Source organism: Sinocyclocheilus anshuiensis, unplaced genomic scaffold, assembly GCF_001515605.1.
Source record: "Sinocyclocheilus anshuiensis isolate Anshui unplaced genomic scaffold, SAMN03320099.WGS_v1.1 scaffold176, whole genome shotgun sequence".
Taxonomy (NCBI): Eukaryota; Metazoa; Chordata; class Actinopteri; order Cypriniformes; family Cyprinidae; genus Sinocyclocheilus; species Sinocyclocheilus anshuiensis.
In genome coordinates, this window is record NW_015555723.1 from 850,895 (window position 1) to 864,223 (window position 13,329).

General features: G+C 37.4%; 1 protein-coding gene across 5 annotated transcripts in view; it reads right to left on the minus strand.

Moving 5' to 3' along the window:
* The window catches only part of LOC107672541 (calmodulin-regulated spectrin-associated protein 1-B), a 37,587-nt gene extending 30,084 nt beyond the window's left edge, over positions 1-7,503 (minus strand). For 3 of the 5 annotated variants that reach the window (XM_016465771.1, XM_016465774.1, XM_016465769.1), the window contains exons 1-2: positions 7,242-7,406; positions 6,692-6,856 (exon numbers count right to left, since the gene is read on the minus strand). In XM_016465771.1, the coding sequence (XP_016321257.1) occupies positions 6,692-6,856; positions 7,242-7,263 (187 nt within the window). In that variant the 5' untranslated portion in view covers positions 7,264-7,406. The other 2 variants (XM_016465770.1, XM_016465772.1) reach the window with 2 other exon arrangements.
* Between the last annotated feature and the right edge of the window lie 5,826 nt (positions 7,504-13,329).

The following is a 13,329-nucleotide window of genomic DNA, read 5'->3' on the forward strand; positions in this document are numbered from 1 at the left end:
ACGATATCCGCTTCGTCATGTCTAGAGCTGATCTGTGCTGGTCGCTGAGGGAATACATCAACTTTCACCGTGGACAAAGCGGAGTCCAGCCCGGGGTCGTCACATGTGGCTGCCGCTCCTTCGTCGGATCCGCTGGCCGCGCCGTTCTCAACCCCGCCGCCTCTGCTCACCCTAGCCCGGCCTCAGCTCACGCTAAGCCGCGGCTTCCGCTCATGCTAGGCCGCCGTGTTTTTCGTTGTGAAAGCGAAACTACTTTGTTTGGTCTTCCAAAAGAGGACACGACTACAAATCAGTGGTTAAGTTGTATTTACAACACAGTTCCAGAACAGTTTAACCCAAATATCCAGATGTGTGCAGCACATTTTATGAAGGACTGTTTACTGATCCTGGGAGAGTAGACTACAATGCCGGCTGTTCTGACTCACAGTCTGTAAGTACGTTTTCATTTAAAGGATTTGCCACTGATGATTCAAACACTAGTGTCTAGAGTAGCACTTGTTGTTTGTCATTTCTCCGATCACAAATGCAGACAGGGTTTTATGTTTACGGCGCGATGCAACGCAACGCGTAAAAAGACAGTATAAGTCATTATAATCAGTAATTATGTCCCCACTGGACGCAACAAATGCCTCGTTTGTAATGGGTTTTAAAGTTTTGTCTCGTCGCTCCGGCCGGACACGGCATCAACAGTATGTGAGGGGCGTAACACTTTAAACTGCATAAACACATTTCATTACACCAAATACACAAAATAATGTTCTTTTTAGCAACACCATGGACGGAACATTTAAGGGCACCTCCCATCCAATATACCAATATCCAATCCAATGCCATCCAATAAGCATTGTGCTTTGGTACTTTTAATATGAAACAAAGTCTCAGATTTCAAATTCTGTCCATTGTATTGCAGTATTCAAACAACAAATGCCGTTTTGGCGCTGTTTAATGTGAAGTGACAGATCGTTGTAGCACCTCAGATCAACAGATGCAGCAGCGCGAGTGAACTGATCATCTCCTCCACATTAATACCAGTTTCAGCACAAAATAAACATGACTAAACATCCGAAGGTAAGTTAAAAGAAAGAGAACAACTTAAAAATCCATATCCTGTAATGTGTCACGTAACGTCACATTTACCTCAGAAAAAACATATTCGGTGACCATAAACTCAATCAGATATAAATAAACTGTAGAGAGGGGCATTTAGCTAAATATATGCACCATATAACATATTCATTATAAATTGTACTGTTCTTCAATGTTTAATTTATGTTTGAATAAATCCATCAAGTTTTTATGACAGCCACCATTATTTTTATATTTAAAAAAAATGAATTGAAGTAGAAATATGTAATTGTAACTTTATTATTTTAAAGTGTAATTAAGTGTAATTTTAACAAATCAGTCAATTTTAACCTTCAGTATTAAAGTAATGTAGTACCAACTGACTCTCATATTTTACAGCATTAGTTGAAAGATTTTTTTCCTTGAGAAAATTTGGCATTTGCTGTACCTGATATATATCCAAAATAATCGATACTGAATCGAATCGGTAATCGAATCGAAAGTTTGTGAATGAGAATTGAATCAAATCGTGAAATTTGTGTCAAAACCCAGCCCTATTAATTATACTAATACTATAATGATGGTATTTATATGAATGTATAAATGTAGTGTCTACTTTAGGTCAACATTTATTTTAATTTATTCAGCATTCTCTAGTTCATTTTAAATGGCCATGTGGTGTGACAAATGAATTAAGTATATAACTTATACTGTCAATTATATAAATCTGTCAATTCTTATGAGGTCATAAAGCCGCAGGCATAATATTTAAGAATTTCGATTACACTTTACAATATGTATTAACTAACATTACTAACAATGAGCAACAGATTTGTTACAGTATCTATTAAATAAACTGTTCATTGTTAGTTCATATTAGCTCAGGTCCATTAAATAATATTAAGAGAAAACATTTGATTTTAATACTATTAGTAATTGTGAATTAACATTAAACAAGATTAATAAATGCTTTAGAAGTATTTTTCATTGTTAGTTCATGTTAATTACTGTAGTTAACTAATATTAACAAATGGATGCAAATTATTGTTACCAGAATTATATCTTAAAGTGTGTGTTAACTATATTAAACATGAAAAATTCATAAATCTACACCAAAAAGCAAAACGCAGAAGACATGACAGCCTTAAATAAGGGTCCCAGTTGCAATCATTTGCATTTATCCTAACTCTCAGATAAAAATAAATAAATAAAAATACTGAAATGGACATTCAAAGCAGTCATTAGCAGAATGCAAAGAAGCCCTACAAATCTGGGCCACTTCAGACAGTAAAGAGGCACATGGCCTTCATAGCCATTCAGGCCAATTACTGGGCCAAAACAACTCTGCTTTAACAGCAGCTTTACTGAAGGGAATATCCTGAATAACAGACGAGCCAGGATGGGGGGGGGGGTTAGGTGGACAAAGAACTTCACAAGAATGGTGGGGTAACAAACTGAACCTCAACCCACAAAAAAGCACATATTTGACCCTTCAAGAAATGCAATTATTTATCTCCCATTTTTACGTAATAAATTGATATCCATGTTATTATTATTACCAATTACTATTATGGCAAACTGACACACCCTGCATAGACAGTTCAGATAATTAAACACTCAACAGCAGAGAGAGAGCTTCCTCAGCTTTAAAATGAGGTCAGGAGTCTTACACACCACATTTCTGTTTCACTCACTGATGATGGCAGAGTGGGGTGCCTTTTTGTTAAAGGGGGTACAGATTACATATCAGCGCATGCTTGAATACATCCTCTAATAGGATACCATTCCACGGTGCCAGTTTTATGAGGTGATCTAACAGAAGCCAAATGCTCAAACAGATCTTGTGTGTAACTCTTCTGGGTAACACCATGAATCAACACCGAATCAGTCCAAAAAAGGAACTAAATTAACACATTACACGAAAAAGTGATTTAAAAAAAAAATCCACCCATTGGAAGTTTGATGTCATTTGGCCACACATAGCACTGCTCATATGTAACAGTCATTAGTGACTGATACTAGAGCAGCAGAGACTAAAAATATACCTGGAGCAAATATGGCTGCTGGTCATCACTTTTTCCATATGCAGGTACTCACACTGTTAACCCTGTCTGAGTACAGAATGAATAATTATGCCTCATTATTGAAGAGTAATCAACTGTGCATGACCACAAGTCAAATGCATCCTAAACACTGCTATTGTGTATTTTTGTTCATTATGCACACTTCAAAGAAACATGAAAGCTTCCTACTTTTATGTATAACATGTGCATAAAAGACATTGCACTTGCACCAGGTTTGATGTCTTTGTGGCATAACTGAATGTACTGAAAGTTATGACTTCAGAAGTGTTGTAATATAATGCACAAGTTGATGCGCTTATACGCTAACCCTTATTATACTGTTTAATCACTTTTTTTTTTTTTTTTACTTGACAGTATCTCTCCCCATTCACTTTCACATGCAAAAGAGCAGCCTGGATATTCTGCTAAACTTCTCCATTTGTGTTACACAGAAGAAAAAAAGTCTGGAACAACGCAAGGGCAACAAAACAGACTCTTGGTGCCCTGCATTCAGTGAACGCTCCATATCTGCTGACAGGGAGTCGCTGGTATTAGGAAACCCCTTCCTGTTCATCCACAACATTTCAATAGTCCAAGCACTGCAGATGGGACAAATGCTTGTGATCCTGACTGTCAAATACCACATTAGTGGACTCAGAATGCTGCCCTCCCACCCAAAACAACTACACTCCCCCATAAATCCCACAGACTGCTACTTCTGAGATATTTACATTATTCAACTGGACAAAACAATAAAGTATAGGGGTGATCAAGCCTTCTCAGACATAACATTTGTAGGCCATATATTGTAATTGACGCATTTGTAATATTTCTTGACCTCTCAAGTTGTTGAGTGGTATTTCCATAAATCCTAATTGGTAAAAATCAGTGCCCTATGAACGACAATCACAAAGAGTAAAATTGTACAGTGTTTCCCAGACTTACACTCAATGTGTGGCGGCACTTCACCAGGGCAAATATAGGCTATATAAATCAGCAGACGTGCTGATTGAAAGTGCACATTAATTCTCTGCCAGCAGGAGGTGCTTTAGGAGCGTCAGAAATAGCGGTTTCCCTGGTAACGGCTGTAAACAAAGCAGAGCTCCGCTCATAAACGCTGCTTTATCAGGCGTTATAGGAAAGATTTAATGAAATGAATGACGTCGAAACTTTTCTAAAGACAGTCAGTGACTTTCAAAGATACATTCATATAAAAACACCCACGCTGTGTTTTGACTTTGAAATGTGCAGAGCTCATGTTTATTCAATGAAGTCAATGCATTTTGGAAAATCTATTTGTGGCAGTCAGTGTTGATATTGTGGCGAGCCACCACAAATAAATCAATGTATGGGAAACACTGTTGTATATATTTTTTAAACGTACCCAGGAAATCCATTTCTGTATCATAGCAACACCACAGTGTTTGGATATTTTAAGTAGCTTGAAGAATCATGTAAGGTACATGGTATTGTACGTGAATAAAAACAAAAAAAAGTAGCAGCTTTTGTTTTTTGTATTTAATAATAATAGGCTAATTAAAATAATTAAATACAAAATTAAATAAAAGTTTTTACTAATATTAGTTAGACTAGCCTATTATATTTTGCTGTGGTATCAAAATTTCAGTGGTATTGAAAATATTGGTATCATAATTAGACTTGTGCCGGTATTCGGTAATGCGGTATATCACGGTAATGGATATGCATGATATTGTTATTGTGGGCACTTCTAAATACCGTGAATAATTATATATTATAAATTATTCCGAATTTTGAACGCATTTTAAGAATACTTTTCCCATCAACTGGTCAAAATGCACAACACCGCTGTATGCTGCGTGAAAGACGCACGCGCACTCTGATGTAAACAAGCGCGGACCAGAAGCACATGGCGGAACATGTGAGAGACGCTCTGGATGAAAGCGCACTTTCACTCTCTGACAGCAGATGGCGCTAAACTGCAGAAATTATAATAATAATAATTCATTTAAATACAGCCGTTACCCCGGAAACCCTGTATACAAAGCAGCTGCACTACTTTCTGTTTCTGAAAGGTGTTTAAATGATATTGGTACAACCTTCTTTCCGGGTAAAAAAAAAAATACCATGCTACTATCATGGTTGTTGAGATATGCATCATGGTATTCTTGGAAATGCTTTGTAAATATTGTACTATGTAAATAGTATGAATTTCAGCAGAATCCATCAAAGTACCATGGTATTATCATCTGATACCAGTGCAGTCCAATATTTCTGTACTTATCTGTAAGGTGAGGTAGAATGGAAATACCATGGTTTTATTAAAATATCCCAAGATCATACCATGGTACATATACGTATCATGGTATCCTTTTAAAGGTGTCATTTGACGTTGCTAAAAAGAACATTATTTTGTGTTTTTGGTGTAATGAAATGTGTTTATGCGGTTTAAGGTTCAAAAAGCACATTATTTTCCCCATACTGTACATTATTGTTTCTCCTCTATGCCCCGCCTTTCTGAAATACGAGGTGTGCTCTGATTGGCCAGCTATCTAGTGTGCTGTGATTGGCCGAATTCCTCAAGCGTGTCACGGAAATGTTACGCCCCTTACCATATGGTGATGTCGTGTCCCGGCGCGATGAGACACCAATAAAACCCATTATAAATGAGGCAGTTGTTGCATCCAGTGGGGACATAATTACTGATTATAATGACTTATACTGTCTTTTTACGCATTGCTTACAGGCTGTGAGTCAGCATTATTTGTTAGCATCATAGACTGAGGTCAGCATGCGCGCCGAAGAGGAAACGGGAACTGAATTCACCGGAACACCGGCATTGTAGGCTACTCTCCCAGGAAACAGTCCTCGTCCTCCGTAAAATGCGTTGCACACATCTGAATATTTGGTTTGAACTGTTCTGGAACAGTGTTGTAAGGACAACTTAACCACTGATTTCTAGTTGTGTCCTCTTTTGGAAGACCAAACAAAGTAGTTTCGCTTTCACAACGAAACACACATGGCGGCAGCAGCAACAATACTACAGCGAGAATCAAAGTTATGTCTTCTGTCTTCTTTCTTTGCGTATACATTTGGGCGGTGTTGATCTTCCCACATCGTGACGTAGACATGTGGGGGCATGTTTGAACGAGGCGTTTTAGGAGGGCGTGGACGAGTCTTAACTTTTATAAAGAATATCTCTTTGGGTTTGAGACTTTAGTCTTTGCAACTTTAGGGATCTTATCTATTCACGAACAGTTTGTAACACTCCAAAGAGAAAGGAAAACTTGAAATCGCATCATATGACCCTTTTAAGTACTATGTAAAGACAATAGTATATGTTCAAGTAGTATGGAAATGCCATTTTTGGACATGTAACACAAGTAACTATGACTATGGTAATCATTCCCATAATCATTGCTCAGTACCATAGTACAGTGATGGTATCAGGTGGAAATACCACAGGGGAGCAGCACACATCTGTCGGTCTAGCCAACTGTCTTTCACACAGAGTCGGTTAAGAAATAAAGAGTCTTCCCCCCTCTGTCCTGTTTTCATTCATAAACACAATCAAACCAACTCACCGATACCGAAGGCTTTGGCAAACAACCATCGCAGATTCGCCGCTATTTTGGCTCGGGCTGAATCATACATTTCCAGCGGCACGATCTCGAGCGCCTCGCCCGCCGCCTCCATCTTTCTGCGGGCGCTGTCAGCACCCAGCTCCGCGTCCATCCTGCGACCACCGTCTGCAAACACACATGCACCATCACTTTCAAACACCCTTAACGGCTCTCTTTTGTGGGTATGCGGCGTTTCATAAGCTGCATGTCAAGTGTGGTGTGTCAGGAGCTTTGGAGCAATAACTAAATTCTTTAGCGTTCGAGCTAGCTAGCACACGAGTAGCTTTTATTCCAATACTACCCACTAAAATGTGTAATAATAATAATTTCCCAGACACAAACGGCATGTAAATTTGTTACAAACAGCTACGGAGCAAAACAAACCTGACCGCCTGGATCCTGACAAGATAAGCTAGTCTGTGATTAGTTTATATATGCAAAGTAACTACCTAGCCGTCGCCCAGGCAGCTAATGAACACCAAAATAATGTATTAAATGTTCAAACACTCACATGGAAAGGTAGATTTAACCATTTGTCAGAGCTTCTGTCCTGACCGTAAACTGGTTTGCATGTTTTGACTGAAAGAGTTACCAGCAGCTAACAGCTAATGCTGCTTAATGAGATGAAGAGTAGCAACCCACAGCTAAACAACAGCCCCTTTGTCAGCAATTAATGAAAACGGCCACATTTACCGCCACGTACCTTCCATATAATGACCTATCAACAATCCACTCTGGCAAATCTGTGGTTGAGAAATGAGAGAAAAGGGTAAAAGGCTCCGGCGGGAATCATGAGGCCACGTTTAGTCCGAACAGATACGAGTGTCGGTGGATGAATGACAAACCCTTGAGAGTTACAGCCTTCACTACTACCACACTTCAAAATAACAGCAGCAAACAGAGACTGTAAATACAGTTTAAAATGCGAAGTATTCGCTATGTGCTGTTTGTGAATGACAGTTATGCAGACAGATATTGTTATTAGGCCTTATGTTGTGTTTTGTTGAGAAAAGCACACCTGTTTTACCTGTGTTTTTAAAAGACAACTGGAAATGCTTCTAGGATGATGCTAAATTCGTATAGAGGTGAGCTGAACTGATTCTTGATCTTTAATTATATCACGATAATTATTTGCTGTATTGTGTTTGGTCATGTTTATGGGCATTCCAGCCATATGGATTACACATAATGAGCACTGATAAAACAGTGTTGTTTAGGGGTCTTTATTGCAGTGTCTGTAAGTTGTGATATCCAGTTTATTAGTTGCAGATGCCTGGTGAATTTATGTATTTATCAATTTGTATTTGGGTCAAAGACGAAAAGGTTTTCAAGCATCAAAACAATAAAAGTACAATACAGCTTTTTTCTGTATATTAGAATGTGTCCCGTTTCATCTTTTTTTTTTTTTTATGTATTTTTTTTAGTAATTGTCATTTTAAATCTTTACAAATCTTTGCCTTCAAAAAAACTAGGTTTTACCCATTTGTCAGCAGGTTTTAATCATCTGAAGTATAATAAAATTTAGTATGATCACTTTTTCTTTTATTTCAATAAGTATTGTTTAATTTTTACATAAATATATCTGTTACGCTGATACCCATATTTTGACATTTTATTGTCCCAAAGGTTATTTAAAACATTAAAGTATACACTTTACATGCATTTAATATACCTGTTGTGTAAATAAAATCACTTTTGTAAATTGAAAAGAATCACCCCAAGTGAAAGATATAACACCGTGTCAGAAAAATAAAAGAATAAGTTGGAGTATGCGAATAATGACAGTAAAAAAAAATAATCATACTTTATAGCAAATAATCAGAATAATGAAAATTGCATGTAAAGTGGAGTGAAGAGGTTTGCTCGTGTCAAGTAAACATCTTACTGCGATTAAGTCTCTGATTATTGGAAATAATTGTGTTATTGGTGCACATGTAAACGTAGTCAATGGCACACAAAGCCATTTGACTTCAACTGTGGTCATTTTGATTAGCTCAGCATGAAAAGCGCTTTCCTGGAGCATTTCAGTGCTTGGTAGTGCAACTGAAGCAAACAATCAACTATGGGTGACAAGGCACAGTCAAAAGATCTCCGGGATAAAGTTGAAATCAGAAGCAGTTGCAGGAATTTATGACAAAGAGTGGTCATCGTGTGCATGTGACAACAATATCACAAATTCTCCACAAATGTGGCTTGTATGGGAGGGTTGCAAGAAAAAAGCCACTCCTCAAGAAAGGCCACATGCAGTCACGACTGAGCTTTGCCAAAACGCACCTTGAAGATTCTGAGGCAGATGAGACTAAAATTTAATTATTTGGCCTCAACACCAAATGATATGTCTGATGGAAATCCAATACAGCTCACCATCCAAACAAAACCATTCCTACAGTAAAGCATGGAGGTGGTAATATCCTATTATAGGGGTGTTTCTCTGCAGCAGGGACAGGAGCACTTTAGGATAGAAGAAAAAATGGATGGGGCAAAATACCATCAAATTCTTGAGCAATATCTGCTGCCCTCTGCCAGAAAGTTGTCAACTGGAAGAAGGTTTACCTTCCAACATAATTACCCAAAGCACACAGCAAAACTGAGCACACAGTGGTTGAAGGAGAAAAAGGTGAATGTCCTGCATGCCCTAGTCAGAGCCCAGACTTAAACCCCATTGAAAATCTGTGGAATGACTTGAAGACTGCAGTCTACAAACCGTCCCCATCAAATTTAACTGAACTTGAGCAGTTCTGCAAAGAAGAGTGGGTAAATATTACAAAGTTTGTGCAAAATTAGTATAGACAAATCCCAACAGACTAAAGGCTGTAATTAAACCAAAAGGTGATTCAACAAAATACTGACACAAGGGGGTGATCCTTTTTCCAACTCAGTGATTCTGTTTTGTTTTTGTTTTTTTCTTACATTTTGGTGTTACATCTTTCACTTGGATATTATAACTTGTACTAAATAAATACAGCTGGATAACTGTGTCCATCTTAATTTCAGGCTGCAAAGCAACAAAATGTGACTATTTTAAAGGGGAATGATTCTTTTCTGATGCAAACACCAAAATGGGATGTCTTGTCTTTGACCAATATATTATTTATCAAGCATACACTATAATACACTTTTGTGTTCAAATATGAACACAACATATGAACACTTTTACTTCTGCACTATTGAAAGCATCCTAACAAACTGCATCACAGTGTGGTATGGCAACTGCACTGTCTCAGTCCCAATACTGCCCAATACATCACTGGTGTTCAGCGACCCTCCATCAAAGACATTCACCACAAACGCTGCCTAAAGAGGTTCAGAAGCATTATCAAAGACTCCTCATACCCCAGCCACAGACTCTTTACTCCTCTCCCATCTGAGAGACGTCATAGGAGTCTTCGCTGTCGGCCAGCAGACTCTGGAACAGTATCTTTCCCTCAGCTGTCACTCAGCGTACTACTGAACTCCAAACCCAGGTGCTGAATATATATGAAAAGTTTATTTGCAAAAACCGATAAACGCCACTTTCAAACAAAAAAAAAGAGCTGATTGCCGTGCATTGTTCTCTAAATATAGCTCGATCTGAACCCTAAAACACGTTTTGTCAAAAAAGCTGGTATTGTCCACTTTCAAGGCATCGCGAGTTCACGTTTTACTGCAGAAGCTGACAAGCGCCCTTGTTGTTTTTGAACAGAGGCCGATAAGTCCATTTTAGCGAATCAGCGCGCTGTATTCAGGTCAGGTGACAAGGTGAAAAGACGTGCTAGCTGAGAAGAGCAGTGTTGCCAACTTAGCAATTTTGTTGCTAGATTTAGCAACTTTTCAGACTACCCTAGCAACTTTTTCTTCCAAAAGCACCTAGCAACAAATTTAGCTATTTTTACAAATTTATTTGGCAACATTTAGCAAATTTTGATAAGTGACTCAAACGATAAAAAAGGCACACATTTTCCATCTAAATTACACAAAAAGAGGAAACCAAAGGTGCCTAGCAGTACACAATTCACATGAATTAAGTTGGCTGCTATTAGCAATTGTTTAATTTAATAATAATAATAGAATAATTGTTCATTTATGATACACCTTGTTAGTAGCTTGTACTTGAGATTGTTGATCAGTTGATCAAGAAAAATATCTAGAAAAATGAAAAATGTAGTAATTTTCCAGGACATTATCCATAACCCGAAAACACAAAATACAATGCGTAATTTAAAATGTAGGTAAAAAAACGTGTGAATAATAATTATGGAAAATTCCTTCATATTAATAGATTTTGCCCTATTTTTACAGACTTTTCTTAGAGTGTAGCATACGAACTACTAATACACTGCTTAAATCGATAATTGTTATGGATCTATAATTGTTATGTAATCTATATTGTTATTATAATATGTTACAATTGAATGAGTAGTTTTACTAGTTTACTAGCTAATAAAAATTAACTTAAATTGTAATTGTTAACAAATGTGAAAGTGTTAAATAATTCAATGATGTATTTAAAATTAGTTATTTATATTTTAATATTATATTATGCATTTATATTATTTTATAAACACAGCTAAATTAACATATTTACATCGTCACCGCGCAATGACATCGGGTCATTTAGCAACTTTTAGCAACAAATCAATCTTCCTTTAGCAACTTCCCCTGAAAATCAGTTGGCAACACTGGAGAAGAGTTTCGTCAAAGCTAACTAAAAGTGATCGAGGATGGATAATTTCTACGAATTCCTGTGATATCTTCTTCAGGGCGTAAAAGGAAAATAAAAACTGAAACGTTTTCACGGAACCTTGCAAAAACGTTACAATGTGTGTTGCGTGTAATCACATCCATACAGTCTATGATCACAACAACAACAACGTTTGTCAGGCATCTACATTGTCATCTGAGGAGATTACAAAGATTAAAAGAGTGTTTTTTTTTAACTCTAAAACATGAAATGTGGAGTTATCTGCTTTTGCCATAAAACGACTGTTGGAGTTACCTGCTTTTGCTATAAAACAAACTTTTAACATGTAAAAAAAAAAAAACAATTTCAATTAACTTTTTTTTTTTAATTTTGTAAATTACCTGTATTTGTTTAAGTTATTATTACTTAATCAAAACAACCCAAATGCAGTTTGATTGAAAAAAACATACTTTCAGTTTCAATTAACTTTAATTTTGTAAATTACCTGTATTTGATTAAGTTATTATTACTTAATCAAAACAACCCAACTGCAGTTTGATTGATATTACTTGGAATGCGCAATAAAAATAACGTGATTTCTGAAAAATTCTGTTCAAAAGTTTTCAAAACTGCCCTTCGGAAGCAACAAATATAACAAAAATATTTTTGCTTAAGGTTATCATACTGTCAAAATCTCATACCGGCCATGCCTAATATACATACATACTGTGGAAAATTAGATAACAGTAACCACTGTAGCAAGAGAGAAGATTACAACTAAAATTTTGGAGGGTTACAGTTGTCAAAAATAAAGTAGGAATTTTGCAGGCCCTTGCTTTGAAGGACTTCAGCACATCTGCAGCTGCAGGACTAGTTTCTCACACTGCTCCGGTGTTATCTTGGTCCAATCTTCTTCCAGTCTCTTCCATTGTTCGGTAACTGTAGTGGGTTTCTTGACCATAACTTTGTTGCCAAGGATTTTCCAGAGATTTTCAATTGGGTTTAGATCAGGACTCTCGGCAGGCCATTTCATTATTTCAGTGTTCTTAGCTTCAAGGAACTGCTTTACCCGTTTTGCTGCGTGACAGCAAGCATTGTCTTGCATGAAAATTCCAGGCTGATTGGGAGATGCTTGCAGGAAGGAACTGCATGTTGCCGCAGGAGATTCTGATATACATTTGCATTCACTCTGCAATTGGAACAGTAGTATTTGTTTATTTTTTCTTTGATTTGTTTCTGAAATGTTTGCTGAATTGTGCGCTGTCCTGCAGCTTTTGATGTGGATGGTTGATTTGCTGCTAGAACTACTGCTGCCCTAAAAAGAAGAAAAATAGAGACTGACATCTTTATTGAACCTAAATCTGTTATTACAGTTATTTAATTTTAGTTATATAATTCAAATACATATCATTCATATCATTTAGTTATATAATTTTATATACATTATTTGATATTCCTTTCTACTCGCCGCGGGAGTTTTGCTCGTTCATTCTCGTCAGTGTTTACATTCCTCCGCAAGCGCGTGTGAGCTCGGCTTTACAACAACTAGCTGATCAGATCACAGAGACAGAGCAACAACACCCGGACTCTCAAATACACACTGGAAAAGGAGATCAGAGTGGCAAAGAGGATTTATTCTGACTCAGTTCACTTCCAGCGACTCAGCATCATTGTGGAAAAGTCTGAAAGAGATCACCAACTACAAGACACCATCCCCCAGCACTGTGGAGAATTAACAACTGGCAGACGATCTGAATGAGTTCTACTGCAGGTTTGAAAAAACACCCCACACCCACCCTGAACACCTCTCCAAACAACCATTCACACCTCCAGCAACCCCCCTCTCCCCCACACCTGCAATTCAGATCAGCGAAGACGAGGTGCGCCAGGTCTTCCGGAAGCAGAAAAGGAGAAAAGCACCAGGCCCAGATTGTGTTAC